General features: G+C 38.8%; 1 protein-coding gene across 2 annotated transcripts in view; it reads right to left on the bottom strand.

Annotated features, from left to right (window-relative positions):
* The window catches only part of CTNND2 (catenin delta 2), a gene marked incomplete at both ends in the record, with an annotated part of 531585 nt that overhangs the window by 78147 nt on the left and 431670 nt on the right, over positions 1 to 21768 (bottom strand). For both annotated transcript variants that reach the window (XM_082277797.1, XM_082277798.1), the window contains 3 exons: positions 3079 to 3252; positions 13026 to 13211; positions 16226 to 16343. In XM_082277797.1, coding sequence (XP_082133923.1) covers positions 3079 to 3252; positions 13026 to 13211; positions 16226 to 16343 — 478 coding nt within the window. The remainder of the gene's footprint in view (positions 1 to 3078; positions 3253 to 13025; positions 13212 to 16225; positions 16344 to 21768) is intronic.

Genomic DNA, 21768 nt, shown 5'->3' with positions numbered 1-21768 from the left:
TTCCATTACAGAGATGGTTCTTCTCCTTCAGATTCCAATACCAGTGTCCTCCTTATGGGATGACATCTTGATGAAGAACAGTGAGATGAACAAATGTACATGCTTATGTGAAACAGCCTCTTCCAAAACGAGTTCTACTTTGTATATAAACTGTCTATCTTTTTCAAAACCAGAATATACACCAAAGTGAAGATATGCAGTCATAAACTATGCCAGCTTAAATTTTCACATTGAAGATATTCTTCCTCATACCTCAAAATCAGTATCCTGTTTTACTGATAAACTTTCCTTTGGATCTCTTAATGTATTTGTCACTAAGATGCTCCTTTTCTGATTTTTTACAGACTGTGCTTGGTCTAATAATAATTGCACTGACCAAATATTGCATTAGTCACTATAAAAAACTCCCAAGTTTTACTTTGCAGATGGGTAATGTATGCCATGACTTTAGTCCAAAGTGCTTCATTTTGACATAGAAAAATTGTATGTAAATATAAGTATGTCACACTTTTTTCTTTTGTTGGTATTTGGCTTTAAAAGGAATTCCTGCAACTGAAGCAGTGCTAAAAATGTCCTACAGATTATGTTTCACTGTGTGCATGTGTTGATTTTATGTGTATGTATCACTGAGAAACTATATTCCCTGGAACAGTGAAAACTTTCAGCCTTTCTGAGCTATTAATCCTTAAAGCTACATACTACTGCTTTCTTTTTGTGCCTGAAATTCTCCAAAGTACTCTAGCGGATTTAGACACATATCGCCTGTTAATTCCAGTTGCAGACATTTATCTAAATCCCCTACACAACTTTTTATTTTTTAAAAATTACTCAGACTTCCTTTTATCTGCTCATTTTCTCTCCGTAATAGCACTGGCTAAGCACTGCCTGTGTTAAAAATATTACCTCTTGGCCACCCAAGAGGATTAGACACCTTTGTACCACAGGCACCAAGACGGTGAAACAGCTAGGAAGGAATTATACAAGTGTATCAACTGCACAGTATTTTCTTCCAGAAGAGATGTATCTTCAGCAGTGTGTCAGCATGCCCAGTATGCTGGGTGCCTCATACAGTCTGTGATTCTTCTGGCATTAAAATAATGCTCATTGGAAAAAGCCCACAACTGCTATTGCTATTAATATTAATAGCAGCATTACTTATCTTTATACAGTTTGCTCTTCTCTCAGTCCATCATGAAGTTCTTCTTAAAAGAATTAAAGTAAAAAAAAAAAAATTCCATTCTTTATACAATTACTGTTTGTTGGAGGAACTAAAAAAATTTAAATCTCCCTAGAAATAACCTCTTCTTTTAAGAGTTTTCTATCTTTTATTTCAGTCATTTTATATCTGGGCTGCAGCAATGGAAAGGAGAGGTCAAAAGGTGGAAACATCAATGCTTATGTAATCCCCAAAGAGGATTACTTCCCTCACAAAAATGGCTAGTATGACATGTGAAATTAAGGATATTCATTCTGTGTCTGCACATCCCTTGTAATAGAATTGGTGAATCTTTAGAAAAATAGAGCAATATGAGAACAACTCAGCTTTTCCCATGGTATCAGCATAGATAGTATTTGAGTCCAAAACAGTTTTTCTAAGCCAGCACTCGCCAAAGAGCTCCAAAGTCTTCCTTCCTCTCCCTGTACACTTCTGCCAACTAAAGGATGACAGGTATACAGATTTATTAGAAATGGGAGAAGGAACACCACTTGGATTTTACCACTTCTGTTAGTCCTGGCAAACATGCATGCATTATTTTCTCATTTGGACCAGGGCTACACCCATTCCCAGATGGATAGAACACATTTATTGTGTTTCTTTGCCAGGATTACACCATCTGAAGCAGTCTACAACACAAGAATAATAAAACCATAATGATTTTTTAGGCACAGTGTTTACAGAGGACAAAAACCACTAAATAGATATTTTGTTAAATCATTTTACATTTACTGAATGCAACAGTCAAAGATATTTTATAAATGTGGTGGAACACAATTATAAAAAAAACCAAACAAAACATCATATGCCTTGAAAGACCTAGTGAGTGTGCCAACCCAACTTCCAACAAAACTTTATGGGAAAAAGAAAACAATTTCCTAGTGTCAGTGCTAACATTTCAAAATGAATGCCTAAATTAACTGGTGTTTACATATCACATACATGATATCACATGAATGCCCAACCGCTTAAAACCCAACAGGATACCTTCTGAGACATAACTTTGATAGTGCATTTCCCCATACATGACTGTTTTCGTTGTAAATGACAAATATTCCTGCTGAAAGTTAATTTAAAATCAATGCATTATAGTTACACCATAGAATTAGACAGTTAGTACTTTAACCCAATTAAACCAGTTTACCACCAGGAAAGTTGCCCTAAAATGTAAACAAAGTTCAATGTTATCTTGAATTTTGCTGATCTGTTCTAAATGTTTAAGTATTTTCTTAAATTTTTCACTCAACTTACTGCAACTAATACATGAAAGAAAAATGGATCTTTTGACTATAACTGAAAAGTAGATTTAGCTGGAATAATTGATTGCACATTTCCTCACTCATTGAATATATTTAATCATCTTGTGGATGTATTTTAATAATTTCTTATTTTTAAAAAAAGTAGATGCTAAGATTACTTGTTTTGGTGTCACATCATTTATGCTTTGCTCTGCTGTGCCCAGGCTTCTCCTCAGGGACTGAATGTCAACCAGTTTCTGCAGTGACAAAACAATATGGTTTCATTTGATTGCCAGTGGTGGCATTTTTGGCTCATTTTTTATGGCTCTGTCACCCAGGTTCATAAAGAACTGGTTCTCCTCATTTGGATATTGGTTTTCAGTGGCAATTTTTCATACTTGACATGACTGATGTAATCTTCGCTGCTGTTTGCTGACATTTGCTGTGATATGACTACCTAGGACTTGAAATACTACCTCAAATTTGACTGCAGATAGTTTTCCAAAAACAAAAGGTTATTCCACTACCAGAAGCAATTACATACATTTATATCACCAACTTGCTGTCAGCTGTAGGGTTGTTTCAGAACTGAAGAGGAAATACATATTGGGTTAATATTCCTACCTTCCAACTCCCAGCAGCCAAGTTCTGCAGTGCCCCTGCTGCCCCCTCCAGCGTGTCTGGATTTGAGCACTCAGAAAGAAGTGTGAGGTAGGGTTTGACTATTGAAGGGTGCCACAGCATCTGGATTCCTTTGGGTGGTTCTGCACAGTCTGGGAGAGGTCCTACGCCATCCCACTGTTGGAAAGCACAAATCAGATTGTCAGCAAGGAGCAGTGAAATACGCTTGAGAATTGCCTCAGTTGAAACTGTAACATCTATGAAGGCATCTGCCCATAAACAGATGTTCTCAATTTTTGCACATCGTGATTCTTTGCAGAGGAACCAAATTTCCTACTCAACATTCCTTATAGACAAGCTATAAGATTGGCAGAAATCCCAATGTTTTAGCTAGCTGACATAACAAAACCACTTTTCACTGCATGTATTTTTTTCTGTGGGAACAGAAGCCCAATGAATGTATCTTAAGAGGCAAATCTAGAACTTGCATGGGGAGAAGAGGTTATCTTTTCACATCCTGCTCAGTTCTCCACATTCTCTCTCCTCATGAGAGGAAAAACAACAATGAATGCTACTATAGAAAACTAAATCATTCAAGGCCATAAGCCCTCCATCCCATGAAAGGCACAAGTGTGACAAGTCTTCCTCAATTGCCCAACTTCTGGTTTCTCACAATGTGAGTGCAGTAGGTATTCCACCAGCCAGCCAGCCAGCTGTGTAGTCTGAGACTCCAGTGCCATTGGTAGAACCAGCTCTCACAACACACACAGTTCCTCTCATCACATACAGAGTTTTGCCATGAAAAACAACACAAGTCTGATATCCAACATGTGCAATATTTAAACCTGGACAAAGGGTAGGTTACTGCACAAAGCCCACTCTTACCAGAAATAAATACTTTATTCCAGGAGGACAGGGATTCTCCTCTCCAGTGGAGCACACAACACTTGCACCTACATATGAAACATCTCAAAGGAAAATACAGACTTTCTTTTTGCCTTTGAAACAAAAGTGGAACGCACTTTAAATAAAATTTTAAATGGGAATCTACTTATATATTTTGTATATTTTGTTTTGTTTTGTACAGATAAAGGGATTTAAACAATCCATGGCATTAGTGCCACTGTTAGGAACAAGGCTTAACTTTTTTATAAAATATCTTTTCTAACACCTCTGACACGTCCACATTGCATATTAAAATAAAAATTAAACCTTTTAGTGCCTTGGGTTAGAGAATACTGTGTCTATATAAATTTAAAAAATCTGTACCAAACATTAAACATCTACTACATAGCGTAAGTCAAATTAACTCCTGGTTTAAATCTGCAACAGTTAATTTAACTAGTTATGAGTGCACAATAATATTTGCACCGGGAAAGACCTAGAATCTCTAGTTTTCAGGAAGTATCAATCATAATTTTACTTACACTAACCTTAAAAATAAAATACATGTATTCTAAGGGACGATCAATCAAGTCTTCCTTAGTAACAACTAACTCAATTTCAACAAGGTTTTGTGTGATTACTACCTTAGAATGAAAACCATTATTTTTTTCTAAATTAAAGCAGAACAAACACCAAAATGGAAAGCTAGAGGGACCATTTAATAGACATGAGCAGCTACTGACAACCAGAAAGCTGCTCAGACATGAAAATCACTACGGTGGACAAATCTTACCATAGTTTAAAGGAACTGGCATAGCAATACCCAGTGATGGCTGAGAAACTAGAGGACAAATGCCTTCTGGAGAAACAATGCCTTCAAATGACACTATTATAGGGCTGTGCCTTTGAAATTTTTAATACATTTCTGCCTTTAAACCAATAGATTGTTCTCACTGCGTGTGACTCAGTTCTCCTTTTTCCTCCTTATAAATCACCAGCCTTGCCAGAAATGAGCTCTTTTCAGCTCATAAAAAATACATTAAAGCCTGCTTCTTATTTTAACTCTCAGAATTCAATCATTCACACTGTCAGATTTTTTTTGAAAACAAATGAGAGACATATCTTACAGGTCAAATCTCACCTCACACCAGGTTTATGCTTTGTACCTTAGTAAATCCACTAATGAATGACTTGTGATGTCCAAGGGCAACAATTCAGGTTTTCACTTGTCTCATTCCAACTTGCACAAATCATGCATTATGCAACTGAAGAGTGTTTGCACAAGGTATTTACTGAATTATTTCAAGGGCAAAGTACCTTAAATGCATCAAATGTATAAGATCTACCCATATGAGCGGGTAAATGCCAATGTGGGGGTATAATTTCTCAGTTTTTTTATGCTCAGCTATTTACACTCTTATGATCCCAAGGACTACTAAAAATCAGCTGATATAAATAGAGCCCTATATACATGCTCATGCTGTGCTGGTACATATAAAGCACTAGAAGTGATCTAGCAGATAAATTAATATTTAATGCTGTTTTGCCATTCTGCCCAGTAATGAGAAAACATCAGAAAAAAGGAGACAAATTACTGCATTTCCCTGCCCTTCTTGCAACTCACTTTTAGCATGATTGCATTGATTTATCACCAGCTGTGAGGGAAGACCTTTTTCTCAAGTCACTGTGATGCCCCAGAGTCCGTGTAACAATAATGAAAATCTTTGCTACCATGCATGCATGCACAGTGAAGGCACAGGAAATTCAGTGACCCTGGAAAGCGTCCTGCGCTGCTCTTCAGATGCGCTGTGTGTGCTCAGAGCAGCTGAGTGGCTGCACAGGGAGGGTGTCACTGTCCACCACGCCGTGCTGGTTTTGGCTGGGGTAGAGTTAATTGACAGTCACAGCAGCTGGTATGGGGCCATGTTCTGAATTTCTGCTGGAAACAATGTTGCTAACTCAGAGATGTTTTAGTCACAGGTGAGTAGTACTGACAACAGTCTTTTCTGCTCCTCACACTACCCCACCAGCAAGGAGAATGGGGATGGATGCACAGAGTTGGGAGGGAATACAGTCAGGACAGCTGACTCCAGCTGACCAAGGGTGACATGACACCACATGGTGTCATGCTCAGAATATAAAGCTGAGGGAAGAAGAAGGAAGAGAGGACATTGGGAGCAATGGAGTTTGTTTACCCAAATCACTGTTATGTGTGATGGAACCCTGCGTTCCTGGGGATGGCTGCCCATGGGAAGTGGTGAATGAATTCCTTCCTTTGCTCTGCTCGCATGTGGGGCCCCATTAAACTGTTTTTATCTCAACCCATGTGTTTTCTCACTTTTACTCTTCTTCGCCCCCGCCCCACTGAGCGAGCGGCTGTGTGGGTTTAGTTGCTGACTGGGGTTAAACCACAACATCTGCTGTGCCTGTGGCAGCCTCTTCGCTGTAGGGTTTAGTAGCTTCTGGTGTCTTTTGCATAGCTGAGACCAGTGCCTGAAGCTGTACGGCCCAGCTGTTGCAGGGCCTGTAGAACTGACACAGATAAGCAAAGAAGCTATTGAAAAGGAGATTTGCCCAATCTTCATTCATTTATTTTGTATTTCATAAACATCAACTGCCTGAGCAATAGAAATATTTTTCCCCAAGTGGTATTAGAGTCCATATCTAAAATAGTGGTTAAGGCATGGCAGAAGTTGCTTTGCAGTTCGCGCTGCCAAATATTAATGAGCTGAGGCAGCATCCTCACCCAGTAAACACCTCTACCCAGTAAATTAGTGGAAGAGTTACTGTACTGTTGCAGCCCATCAAGAATGATCAGGAAGGTCTATTTGAGATAGACTGGGGCTGCAGTAGGAGCCTCTGAAAAAGAGGACAACATGCGATTACTCTTCCTAGATATACTAAGGAGGGAAAAAAAAAGTCATAAACAAATATTCCTTCCAGGCTTCCCTCCTTCAGCTGAAATTACCCACATATATTGTGGTTGAAGCTGACAAACTGCTTGTTACGTGGGTGAGATACAAATCGCTCATTTCCTGAGACTAGTGCAAAGAAAGGATGAAAGTCAAGAAAAATAAAAAGCCAAATACCAAGATCTTTTAAGAAAAACAGACTTTTGATAGTAAGAGTACTCTAATAAAATTTCCCAATTTTCCTATTAGTAAGGAACTTTGGGAGGAGAAAAAGACCACTCATGGAGATGCTCTCCTGTGCTGCACAACAGATTATCTATCACCACATTTCTCATTTTAATGAAAGTAAGTACATATTTATAGTGCAATTGTACTGAATATCTGGGAAGGCTTCAACTCAGTAAGGAAAGAACACAGCAAATTTTGGGGTTTTGTACTATCAACCTCAAATTGGTGGGGTTTGCTTTTTAAATACGTATCACAGGACAGTAGGTTTTCCCATGATAATAATACAACAGTGTTTTATTTTAATTTATTACATATGAATACTTCCTTTTCCCCAGTCTGCACAAAATACCACTACTAACAAAAGAAAATCTAGGAAAAAATTAAAGCAAACTCCAGCAATGTCTAAAACCATCCAGACCTCTCCCCAATGATCCTAGACCTTTGAGATTGTCTGACAACACTTGAAGCAGAAGTGACAAAATTCATATGAGCAATTACAAAGTGCTCACTAAAACCACTTCTGAAATGCCAAAGACTTTTAAACTAACAGGCCCGCTAAGAAGACACTAGTATCTCATCCTGCATGTCTTAGTGGCTGTGACAGTCCCTGCCAGCTGTCCCAAGACATGTCAGTCCAATAACCTCTTTTGGACACCTTTGTCCAAGAGGTGCATTGGCCAATGCTGTCAAGGGCAGAAATTGAAAATTCAGCAACAAAAATTCACCAAAGTTACAGAGCTTTATTTCAGGGATGATGGGAATCCATGCAGCTGATACACAGGAGGAAGGAATACTACTATTTACATCAAGTGAAACTTCAGTTTAGACATTCAGGCCCTAAATAAAGGTGGTGAATATAAATGCAGGTGTCAACTGACACAGAGACTACAGGAGCATGGTGAGAGAGAGCAGAGCTCATTGCATAAATAATGGTACCATTCCCAATTTGATGCAACAACGTTTACAATTATAGGAAAGGTGTTTGAAATGCTTTCAGAACATTTCAATGTATTGAATCGTTATAATTAATCTCAGATATTAACAAATCTAAATTGTACTTTAGATTATACATTACGCTCTTAAAATAGTTGTCAATGCCTTTATTCAACTTCATAATATTATGCTTATCTAAGAAAAAAAATATTAATTCAGTTTGTGCATTTTGTCTTTGGTTAAAACCAGACCCCTCCCAAATGAAGGAGGATGGAGTTAAACCCAGGAAAAACAGTCCCTGGCACATCACTACATGCCCTTCTCCTCTGCACAGAAGGCTAAAGCTAACTGGCTTTGCAGTATATTCCACAAATTGACAAATACAAATTACATTTAATAACCCTGCAGTTTTGACTTTGAAAACAAATTGGCCATACGTGACACTGAGTAGCTCACAGAGTATCTGGGGAGATGCTGCATATGCAAGCTGGAAAGTAGAAACAGTTTTCAAAAAGCTCTGTAAGGAATCGCTCAAGAGAGTTGATTCTTGCTGTTCAAGGCTGGCATAACCACCTTGTGCAAGACAAGGAAGCAACAAGTGGAAATAATATTCTTTCTGAGCAAGGACATATTGGCAACACAGCCCTTCATCCCTCATCTCAGTTCAAATTATTGGTTAAACCCAGGAGCCACCAGCATTTCTCTGTTTCTGTGCTTATTATTAGCTTGGTGTGGCTTGGTAGAGTATTGAAGAATGCTTGGTAAAGCAGTGGTCTCACCACATGAAAAGACATATCTGGCAGGTTTATTTTTTATGCTTTTTGAAATATTATGGCCTTAAACCTGTTATTTCACCTACACAGAAGAATTTATAGGCCATTTAGCAAGCATGCTAAAGAGGTGTGCCAGTCAATTCTTAATGATACATAACTTGAAATGTTGCTGTTATACCTTAAGGCTCCTGACAGAAGGTGAAAAAGAAGGTCAGGCTCATTTCAGAAGTGTCATTTCCAATCAAAAAATAGACTTTGGGGCTAGATTCTGGTTTGACAAGAATGATCACAGATGGGGAACTTGAGAGGAGCATGAAGCCAAGAAGTCAACCTGTTTTTCTTAGGAAAGAAAGGAAAAGAAATGAAATAGTGCCACATGTATACATAATGGGCTGCATAACAAGAAATAAAATAAGGCTTAATGACAACTCCCTGGCATTTTTTTACTGAAATTGGACCATACACCTGATTTGCCCTAACTGCTTTCTGTCATAATCCTCATTTCTTGTACAGCTCAAAGAATAAACCTGTTGGTAGCAGTGAGCATGCCAGCAGCATGAACAACAACATTTTCAGCAGTGGGAGGATCAGTTTCCATCTGAAGGCAGAGAGGTTCATGTCTACAAGGTCTTAGTCAGAGATGAAGGGCTCTGTGGCTGGAGAGCTTATTTGGGTGAGGGTTCAGTACCAGCTGATCACAGGTAAACAGCAGAGAAAAACGAACAAACACAGCTGACAGAAGAGAATTACAGCCCTAGAGGTTTGAGACAGAAGTCAGGTGAGTCTCATTTATCTTTCCTGAGGCCTTAACAGAAGTTTTGCTTTCTGTGTTTCCATAGATAAAACCAGTGCTATACTTAGATTTTATCACAAACCTTCAGAAGGTTTGGGCCTCTTCTAACATTCAATATGTGTGATAAAGCAGATGCCTCAGGAACCTCTCTCAGCTCTGGTGAAATGATTGTGGGCTCTTTTAACACCACCCACCTTTATTCTGAAATGAGGAGAACATTTGTTTCCTGTGATCCAAAGGGAACTCCTTAAGCAAAATAATTTGAAAGGTGTCATTAAACCTATGATCTGAACAAAGACACATCTCTTATTTGATTTCAAGACGTACAGAATTTGCATTGGTATAGACAACTGATATCATTAATAAAAAATAAATTCCAGTTTGTTCTTGAAAGGCCTTTGAAAGAAGCCACATTTTATGCTACCACCCAATTCTGTTCTTCCCTTCAAGTAACTTACATGTGACTACAACAGAAACTTGATCTAGAAAAACTGGGATACTTGCTTCCTAAATCATAAAACAAAGGAATTAACTTCTACTTTCATTATAGAGAAAACCCATGAGAAAGTGACTTTAATATCAAGTTTCTCCTGTTTTATGGTTTAAGAAACAAACTCCCCAGCTCTGTAAAGGATTTTTTTTTAAGTATGGAAAACTGCAGCTTCATTCACATCCTTTGTCTAAAGTGATACATGTGTTTTTCCTTTGCAACTATAGTAGTTATGCTACTACTTTTTTTACTAACACTTTTATCCAAAAATTAAAGACTACCTCATAAATGCATAAATGGAGTTCAAGAAAATACACATACTAATGAAGAAACTAAGTTACAGCAACAATGTAACAGGAAAATTTCAAAATTGCATTCACTAAGATACGAACATTTTTTTCTCCACACTGTTTTGTAAATCTTATCCTCCAAGGAAGACTGAAACAGCAATTTCGTTATTCAAAAACCCCATGCACTGCCAAAGAAAGGAAAAATATCTATACACGTATTTTCTGGGGATGTGAAATGTAGCAATCACAGACTGGATACTACTCCCCTGTACTGAGGTGTCACAACTGACAGATGTGGCCGTGCCCTGTGCTTTGCCTGAAAATATAAACCTCTCAAGTATTAAAGGAACCACAGAGACAAAGAAGCAGAAAGAACATGTCTTTTTACACAGTTGGACAATTGTGTCCACACTGGACAAGCGCCTCTGAACATACTTCTGTACTTATTTTTGCAAAATAAATGGACAAAAAATTACATTTACCCTTATCACAGTTTGAGTTATTTTACACTATGAATATAAATGTGATTACATGAAAAATAGTGTTTTTCTTTTCAATTTTGGAGGGTAACTTGGGAGAACTGTTTCTGGGATGGTGATCTTGCTGCTATTGTTTTTATTGTTTTTAGTGGCACTCTAGTAAACTTGATAATATATTAATTTGATAATATATTTCAAATCATTTGGTATGTTCAACAGTCGAGGATTATGGGGTGAAAATAACATGCAGAAGGCTCCCAAGGCTCCCTTAAAATTCCTGAACTGAATAATATCCACATGTGAGAACCTGCATATGGCAAGACGAAGTAGGATGTCCGGATTTAAAGGAAACTAGATGAAAGAAAGAAACATCATTAGAAAATGTTTCTAATACTTGTAATGCAAAGCAGTCCTGTGTACAACAGAATCAGTTCTGGAAAGAGTAAATTTATGTCCTTGCCACAGAAAAGCCTAGTGATCATAAACCTGAAAATATGTGTGTAGTTTTATTATTCTTTGGATTTAAAAAACTATATAAAACTCTTCCATTAGGCAAACACAAATGGCTCTGAGGAGATCTTTAACATACAACAAGCTGATAATGAGCACTCATAGAAACAGACTAAAAATATCTAAGAGCAGGCAAAAGCATGTACGTTGTAAAGGCAGTCAGCCAAAAGAGTTCAGTTCCTTGTCCTGGAGGAGCAAAAAATGTTTTTTAGGGAACCATTAAAGTACAAAGAAGCCCTATGGGAATATTTAAAGAGTCAACAGTACAGAGTTAGAAGTATGAATCTGAGATCCAAAAGTCACAGAAAAAATGTAAGAGGAAGACTTAAAAAAGACTTCAGATAGTGAGTGTGTGTGCATGTGTTAGTAAACAGAGCATCAAAGAGCAAGCCAAGTTGCAGTGTGACGCATTCATATCCAGACATGCTATTTTTTGCTCCTGCACTTCGAATAACTGCAAGCACAGTGTGTGAGAACTGTTAATTCAGTAACAGGGATGATGACTACTTTATGGGGTAAAATTAGTTTGCTTTGACACTTTTAATCTCACTGTAGCCTAATACAGGAATCCCAACAAAAGGCCATAATAAACTCAAGTTATCTGATGATAGGGTGTTTAACCACAAGAGTAGGTGAAATTAAAGTCTTACTAGTCATGAGTGCTGCATTTTTCAGTATCCAACTTTTAGCTTAGTAATGTTGCTGTAACTTTTCCACATTAACACAGTTTGACTTTATGAACTCAGGAGTATTTTCAGTACTGATTTACATAATTTATTCAAATACCTTGTGCACTTAATTTCTTACTTAAATAAATATTCTCTCTGAGCGATCTGAAACAGAAATAAACTACAATGCAAAAATGTGACTAAGTGTAGGAAGAGGTGAAAACTTACTGCTGCCAGCACAGGCTGTCTGAAAAAGCCCATAAATCAGTAGCCATTGTTATTGCTATTTACTGTGTGTACTGATGCAACGGTGTCCTTCTCAGCAATATAATTGTCAGTATTCTCCAAATCATAAGTTCTTAATGGGATAAAAAAGGCGATAAATACACTTTAAAAATCAACCCACCCAAAATTAAAACCTTTCAAATAACTTGAGGAAGCAATCAAGACTTTGCTTTTCAATTTGTCTTTGGTAACAGCATTAAATATATTAAAATATGAATGCTTTTTAAACATTCACTCATATTACTCGATTCAGTCCTGTACAGTTTTTTCTCAACATGTAGAGGCACAGTGTAAGACTAACTTCGAAGTAAGCAAGTGTATATATATAAGCCTGATGTTTGTTTGCATCAAAGCCCTTCTACACACGTGGCTCTGTGGAAGCACAGTGTAAAGCATATGCAGATCACACTTTTCATTAGAAATGCTTCCTTTCGAAGAGCATTTTACGGTATTTAAGGCATTCACAGTGTACCCATGGCTACAGTTTCCAGGTGCACCACATAATGTACAACTTTCTCAAGCAAACATATTTCATTACTCCAACATATATTCTGCTTTAAGCTCTCAGCTAATTAACAAGGCCAACAGTTTTATATATTCTGCGTCATGCATTTAATTTCTAATACGGTGCGTAATTATTTATCTTTTAAATGATGGGCACTTCAACTACTCGCAACAACACAGCTGCAAATAACTTTCATTACCTGATCTTGCGATTTCTTTTTCTTCTTCTTCTTCCCCCAGCACCCTGAACTCTCTGCATCTTTTCCATTGGCATCACCACAGAGTAATCCATCAAGTTCATCTGTTCCCATCTGCTGTCCCTGAGATGTTTCTGCAGCTAGCCTGTATGAGAGGTTCCTCAAAATGCACACACAGTTTTCAACGGTCTGAAAAGTATGACAAAAAGAAAAATACAGAAAACAAAACCAGAAAAATATTAAAAGCTTCCCCTTGCTCACTCTGAATATAAAGCAGAAGGAATTTCATCTATCTTTGCACATGCATTTTCCCAGCACAGTTCTTATGTGCACATTTCTGAGTGCTCCCCAGGTAATCACAGCTTAAGAGATTCAGAAATTTTCATGGTAACAAATCTGGACAATACTTTTCTGGGAGTTTTTTTACTGTCATTCTGAATTTCACATTGGAGCCCCATGTGAAACAGATGTCAAGGTAAAAAGTGATCAAGAGAACCAGAACACTCTGAATGTCAGCAAACTCCCACCTCAGTGAATAGAAAAGGCTACAAACAGAAAATGGCAATAGATTCTGGGTTTTGTCCTTTTAAAACCAGAAATAACCTTTTTTTCTGGCAAAAATTCTATGTAAATTACCATAAAATTGGGATCTGAGTTCCATTTCACAAGTACTTGTAGCATGAACAGATGATGTTTCTCCAGTCCCAGACTAGAAATATGTCTTGCTGCTTTTACTGCTTCTAGCCAGGCTGCAGACAGATACCTTGCGTGCAGCCCTTCCCTTTCATCCATTTATCCCCCTAATAGGCTGTGCCTTCTGCAGAAGATGCAAGCAGGAACCCACAAATGGATGAGACCCAGTGGAGACAAATTCACTTGCAATTCAACCTAATTTCTGCAAGTCTAAAAGAAGTTCAGTTTAGACATGAAACCTACTCATTTAGTTGGTTCAATTTGGTTTGATTATCCCTAATAAGAAGGATATGAGCTTAATTTTCTGCACACAAGGAAAGCATGGTTAAAAAAGCCATTCTCTATCTATGTATATTTATTTCAACTGTTTCTAATGCTCCATGGGGATAAAAAGCAATGGCCACTACATCCCAGCTCTTTTGCTTCATTAACCCAGGATGGAATGACTGCAAGGCTTTCAGCTCTGTCGTATTCTGCCATATTCACCAGTGAGGCAAACAGATGGGGCTTCGTTTACTTTCATGCCCTGCATGAGCTTCTGCCAGGTAAGCATTCAGCACACGTTTTTTGAGATGACACAAAGTTCCAGAGGCGGTTTCAAACTCAGATTAATCGACATGGGAATATTTATTTACTGTTTTTTAACATAGATGAAATGTCACCATTTTGCAATACACTTGTACTAATTTGAAATTTCTGCCAAATATATAAACACATGTAGAAATACATATGCATGTATGTGTCTGTGTCTAGAAAGTGCTCTTAGTGCACCTTTCATAGCCGAAAGCTTTGCAAACATTACAGTGACCGTAAGTATTTTTTAAAATTTGCTGCCTCTTTGGTTTTTTTTTTTAACATTATTGTACACGAATTTTATTCACTTTTGATATAGTATGCTGAAGTTGAAGATTTCTATTCATTGATTAGGATGCTAAACTTTAATTTTCTTTTTCACAAATCATAGTTTTTGCATTTAAAATTCTCATTTTGTGGAAAACATAAGCTGAGTCCATCACAAGGACAATGTTACCTTAAACTAAAAACTGATAAGCAAACTTCCAAGGCTCAAATGCAACCAACACCTTCTCTGCTAAGGCGAACTCCTACAAACCAAGAAAGCTCGTTCTAACCACACAGCTGGACAGACTTCACTCCTCCTTGACTTTCGAGAATCCTTGTATTCCTTATGCTATTTTCAGTTTCATCATAAGGGGGCTAAGTACAAGTTCACTAGTTTTTCTACTCTAGCTATTTTTAACCTACTCTGAAGCTAATGAAGTCAAAACCACCCCTGTGTTTGGGGGCTGCTCTGCAGAATGTGTCTGGGTGGGGTAGTGGGGGCTGGCAACAGCCAAGTTTGCCCAAACCCTGCTGCCAGGTAGGTGCCTGCCTTGTGGGTGGGTGTCCTCTGAGCATCTCTCTACTAAACTTCTATTAATGGAAAACTGATTACAGGCTAATAGGTTGTGGAATTTTTTGGAGTGTTTTGAGTTTTTTCTGGTTTTTTTTTCTTTTTTGGTTTCTTTTTAAAAAAGACAAAGCCATGCTGTTAGCCCTGCACCTCATGCTATGAACCTCTCTTAATTCCTCTCTCCATCCCCTGAATTCCCAGGCAAATTTCACCTATTTGATTCAGGTAGTGAACAGAGACTCCTGGAGATTATTCCTCTCAAATCTATAAACCCATGGGGGTCCACGGACAATTCTGTGAAGTATTATTTGGAAATACAATCCCAGTGGGCTTTAAAACCTTGCTGCATAAAAGGCTGCTCTCCTGGAGCAAATGGACCAAGGTTGCCCTAGAGCAGCAACTGTAATTAATTTAGCACTGTATACTGAAAGCAAAAGAAACTGGCCTTTTTCTTCTTCTCTGGAATACTTTAATGCATTACAAATCTTCAATTTGTAAATGCTTGGAGTCTTTTTAATTAGGGAGTGCCTTTCACCTCTGTAGAAGCTTGTTCGTATCCTAGTATTTTAAGAGAAGTAAAGTTGACATAATGAGGCATCTTAACACAGTTGTTATTGAAAGCATTCATTGATCCTCTTCAAAGAAGAAATAATGTTGGTTTTACTGCAAAACTGCCTATTAATTGCCCAATTTTTTTTTGCTTGTTTGCCTTCTAAGCCTACCTCACTCTTATTAGCTCTCCTACTGGGTACTGAAAATCAATTTTAAGGTAAAACTGGCAGAGCAATGTAAGGAACTTTACATGGAGTATGATACTTGCTCTTCTTAAATCAGTATCATATTTTCTACTTCAGTGATTCAATTGAGAGGATGACATGCTTACCTGTGCACACTACATATGCAGACACAACTACAATGCTTAGCACTCTAAAATAAACAGCTCAGCAGAAAAAAAGGGAAAAGATGGGCTAAATTATGCTTTGCTAAGACATTCCTCACAATGCATTAAAAAAAAAAAATCACGAAAGAACTGTCTCTTTATAGTCCCCATATACCCTGAATACCTGGATTTGCAGCTGAAAAGACAAAGATGACAAACCTTACTATCAATTTCACTGCTCCCCAGAGCAGACTGGATCACATACAGCAATGCATCTGTCAGGCCATCACACTCCCTCATTCTTCTGCGGGCCTCCTCTCCAGCAGAGCTGACATTCCTGCAAGGCAACAGCAAGGGTCACTATCTCCACAGCTCCCTGCCCACTGCCCCGCCTGAAACAATTCTCACAGTTCACACACAGATAAAGCACATGTTTCCTTTCCTCCTTTCATCAGTTCAGAGCTGTGAATAATGGAGACAGCTGCAAATGAGCTCAGGAAATGTAACGCAAAGGGAAACAAATGGAAGACACCAGGTCCTCCACAGGATGGGGCTGAGCGGCCAAGCAGCATGCGCCCACCTGCATGGGGAGACTCATGGCCCACTAAAATTTGGAGAAGGGCTGATAATCCTTCCTTCCTTCCCTTCTTTCTTGAAAGCATTTTTTAAATGTACATATGTGCATACAAATCAGGATTTAAAAAGTCTAGAGGTTTTGCCAAATATATCTCTTAGGAATTGAAGAGCCCAGTAGTCAAGAGCTCCTGACCTGAGAGAAAAATATCATCAAAGCATAATATAAAACACCTGCTGTTGCTTGCTTCTCATTTTACATGTTTCCTTTTCTCTTTCATTTTGAGAGAACATTAATGCCCCAATCTTCTCTTTATGTAGTTATAAGTTGTTTTACATTGCAAAACTTAAGGCCTCGGATTACTCAAATAATATTGTAATACTTGTGGTCCTTAGACGGGGCCAGAGGGCCTTCTGAACACATTTATATAAATCAAATTAAACCAAAATTTACTGCATAACACAATGTGTCATAAACTTCCAAGTATTGATATACAAAGAAACAAATATGTATGAATGAGCATATACAAACAATCTATATTTGCTAATATAAATTTTCCCAGGGAAAAACTGCATTCAAATTTGCATAGCAGGTTTGATTTGGAAATGGATGAATTAGCCATCTCAAGAATGGGATAAAACTTTTCACATAGCCTCCTTCAGTAGGGGAAGACAACCCTTTGCTGAGGTGGCTCACCTGTAGCTCTTCTCTCCCCACTAGTGAAGTTTATACAAAGAAAGAACGTAAAAGAACACACACATCAAGACCAATGTATTTAATACCAATGTGTGGAAATGGAAGGGAGGACACTGGCCCTTGAATTTTGGAAGAAGGCAAGGCACTTTCTATCTTTTATGCCATTTTCAATGACCATTGCATTAAAGATGGAAAAAGAACAGGAATCCGTGAGAGGGGTGGGGGGGGGGAGGGGGGTGGAAAGAATTTCAGATGGAGGAAGAAGAGAGGGATAGGTTTCCTTTCAATTCTTTCTCTGCCACCTACTTCATCCTATTCTGCCTCCTTATTATCCAAAAAAAAAAGCATTTCCATTCCCCCAAAGCAACGAAGAGTCTCATAACTGTACAATCCCCCAGCCCCTCCAATGCAGGCTCCTAATTGACTCTACCCCCTAAACATACATGATTTACCATCTATACTTGCATCCCTGCACAGTCCTAATTAGTGCTGCTCTCCCACACACAAACTGGCCCAAATAATTCAATACTGTTCCCTTCACCTCAGCAGACAGCTTGACAGAAAACATACAGCCCAGGAGCACTGGAATGAATTCTTGTATCTCTCCAGCAAACAAATTCACTCTTCTTGAGACCTCTCACATTTTGCCACATCACACATCTGAAGTCTGCCCTTCATAACAGCTTGCAAGTTTTGTGTTGTCCGGTTCCTCCGGTCCCTGAACTCCATGCCTCTTCCTCTATCTCTCTGCTGCTATGGGATCAGCAGGTGAGGGATTTTCCTCCAGTTCCAGAAAGAGGAAACCTTCTTCTGTCATCTAGCAAGTAGGGTCTGGGAAATATCAACTGGAAAAATCCTCTCCCTTTGAAGTGATGGAAACTTCTGACTTACCTTTGTCTGACAGAAATAAGAAGGTAAAAATACAGAGCATGGTTTTCCCCAAACAGTGCATGTGCCCTATACTTGCAGGGCTGGGGACTCCACCTAAAGTAGACTAGACTATTCCCTTTTAAAGGGAACAGCTCCACTGAAATTCCAAAAGGGCAAAACATATAGGAAAAGCAGAATCACGGACTGGAAAAGTGCATTGTGGGGTATACAGTGAGGATAAGAACCATTATTTGACTTCTATCTGAAATTTCATTCTCTTACCCTCTAGAAAGATAAAGACAGAAGTAGGCAGATAAACATACTTAGAGAGAGGCTGTTGAGGCACTGGTACAGGTTACCCAAAGAAGTTGTGGATGTCCCATTCCCTGGTAGTGTTCAAGGCCAGGCTGGAGGGGACTTTGAGCAACCTGGTCTAGTGAAAGGTGTTGTTTTCCATGTTAGGGTGTTAAAATTCAATAGTCTTTAAGATGCCTTCCAACCCAAGCCATTTTATGATCCTATGACTCTGTGATGAAGAAAGAGAGTTATAGCCAGCCCTACAAGAGTAACCGCACAAATTATACTAGGACGATGCTGAGAAAGAGTTCTCAGCACAGCTTTGCACCTTTCTTTGCACCACTATGAAAAAAAAAAAGCTGAAATATTCCTGAATCCTTTTAAACAGACATAGATCTTACAGTCTGTACTAAAATAATGTGTCCGGGCTTCTTTATTTTCTGCACTTACATATACTGAGTGCAAGCTTTCAAAATAGACTGATTTAGACATCAGTAGAAACAGAGAGAAACATTCTTCCTGATCTTCTTATTGAGGTGATTTTTCCTTCTCTCTGTCATGGCCAAATGCACATCACCTTGACTGTCCACAGCCTGCAGAGACTGTCAGCCTCTCAGTTCCTCTCCAAGTTCATCAGAAACTCCTCCTCACCAAGACAGCAATGTAGACAACCTTATAGTCCCTGAGCTGTAGGCTGTCTGCCTTGTTCACTTCAGCAAACAAAGAATATGAGGCCTTTACACAAAGCAATACAGACACACCAGGGGCACATCCTGCACAGACAATGCATTTCCTTGCTCTGTGTGGAGGAGCTGTCGAGTTGGGTTCTTCTATTTATCATCCATCCCCATTATGCTCCAGTTGCTCCTGTAATCAAGAGCTGGATATTCTGAATTCCCATAACTGCCTTTCCTTCTCTTACAAAAGTCGCTGTTCACTTTCTGCACTAACTTGTAGCTACTACAGCCCTCCTGAAGACATGGTGTAAATATTTACATGGGAAATAGCTTAAAAACCAAGACAAATCCAAAGCTTGCATCAACATTTTGTCAGAAATAATCAGTTGAATATTTAAAAAGAAATAAATCCCGTTATCTAGCAGTCTCATGTCACCTCTACTGAAGTAATCACTGTTAACTGAGATCATTCACAGAGGGTCTCTAAGATCACCATGTTCTGCAAAAGGGAAGCAAGTTCCAGATTGCATGAGCTGCAAAAGAAAACACACTGCCATGTTAATTTTATTTCTCACTGTTAACTGGAACATGCTGTATCTGTCAGTGTGACAGCGAGTAAGACATGATTTGTCATTTGTGAACTTACAGGTCACCACGCAGATGTTAAATTGGAGCATTAGTAGTATCTACTGTTGGCAAGATGTCCCACTAAGTCAGTGCATATTTCTCCTGTGTCATTTTTCAAACAGGTGAAACCATGTTTCCTGGATGTTTTAAAGGATGTGGAGATACGATGCACAAGTCTTCAGGGAAAAAATACTTTTCCATTGTAAATGCAGCCCAGCTTGATCACCCTGTATACTTTGATTCTTTGTGTAAACTCTGCTCATGGTATATGTGAGCCATAGGCTGTCATTTTGAACCTAATAGGGCAAGGAGTCCTTCAGCTTTCCATAAACCAGTAAAATGAATTTCAGATAGAATCCAGTCATGCAGGAATACCAAGAATACAGGGTGCTAAAGAATAACTCTCAGTTTAGTCAGAAGGTCCCACTTAGAGCTCTAAACCCCAGGTAATGTAAACAGTTTTTTCTCAAGAGAGAAACAATAGGAACAGATAGTCAGGGCAAGACCTCAGACCCACGGTTCATCAAACTGCTTTTCTGAACAAATAGCAGACCGATTTTGCTAATTACCTAGGAATGGGAAGAGAACTGAAATAATCCAGCTTCAGTTTCATGGGAAAATGGCTAACTATCATATCACCTGATAACTAGCAGCAGGCATGATCCTCTACACCTAGGGCGTGTCAATCCGAGGCTCTAGGGACACGAAGGGTGTGGTATAAAGGAGTGCACTGTGCAACACATACCTGGCTCTTGTCAGCCCTGGCACTTGCATTAGTTATTCACTGCAATTGTTAGGCTTTGAGGTAGGGCAAGATAGGTGGTGCCAAGTAATTTCTTTCTGCTTTAGGGTCATTTTCCATAAACTCATATAAACTGTGGGATGTTCAGAGCAATGTCCTCATGATTCTAGGGTAACTAAATTCATCTGCCTTATACAGGGGAGGGACATTGATTTCTATGGAAAGATCATCCAAAAAGCCAGTGTGCTGAGATATGACCTCTGGATATGGGAAGCTGTTGACATTACTCCCAGTGGCAGTTTTACCCATCTCAAAGACAGAACTAAAGCATCTGCACCTGCCCTCCCTAAGCATGCTCAGGTCACACCAAGTAGTTGGACCTTTCCTGTAGCAGCTACGGGTCTGCAGATTGCAGATCTCATTGCAGTCATGCAGGACAATGATGGAGAATGAATAATACGCATTTGGCAAAGGTGAAATTGGGACAGGTATTCCTCAAAGCCCCACGATAAGAAGAGAAAGCATATGTTTAATATCTAATATATGTAATATTTTTGCTATGGCATGATCTAAGAGAGGACAGACACAGGAAGGATAATATCCTAAATTAGGTGGAATGCAAAAATTATCTTCAGCATGAAATTTCAGGGGCCTTCCATATATATTGTTATTCCAAGAAGTTTTGTGTAAGAGGGACTAATCCTAACACCTTCAATCTTTTTCATCCTTCTACATGTTACAATAGCCACCAAAAAGAGATTTTTCAAAGCAAGAGGGAAAGGTTTCCATAAATCAAGAACTACAGCAACCCCATTAATGTTATAGCAACGGTGATTATGTTTCCTGAGGATACGTAGCAAGGGAAAAGCCCTCAGAATACTGAGTAACTGAGTTACAACTGGCACACTAAATACTCTTCTTCAAAACATATGGATTAAAAACCCGAACAAACAAAACCCCTCCCTGACACTGGCCTCCTCTAGATGTGCTCTTTTATACGCTGCCTATTTCTATTTCTGCCTGATTGACTGAGCATTTCTCCTTCAGGGACCGAGCCTTGTCTCGGGGGCAAACTGGCATCCCCAGTCCTATCAGAGGGTGCTGTGGTGACGATCCTCTGAGCTGGTCTGCAATGTAAAAGATGATCCCCTAAGAGATGCTGCTTTTTCTGTGCACTCCCAGCTGATTCTGTCAGCATTCAGGCTCTCTGCCTGTGTCTCTGTGACACAGACAGCAAAATGAAGCAACCAGCACTGTGCATGTATCCATCAAGGATGCT

Source organism: Coloeus monedula (assembly GCF_965178545.1).
Source record: "Coloeus monedula genome assembly, chromosome: 1".
In the NCBI taxonomy this organism is placed as follows: domain Eukaryota; kingdom Metazoa; phylum Chordata; class Aves; order Passeriformes; family Corvidae; genus Coloeus; species Coloeus monedula.
The sequence above is the reverse complement of the archived record's forward strand: the minus strand, read 5'-3'. Positions and strand labels throughout refer to the sequence as shown.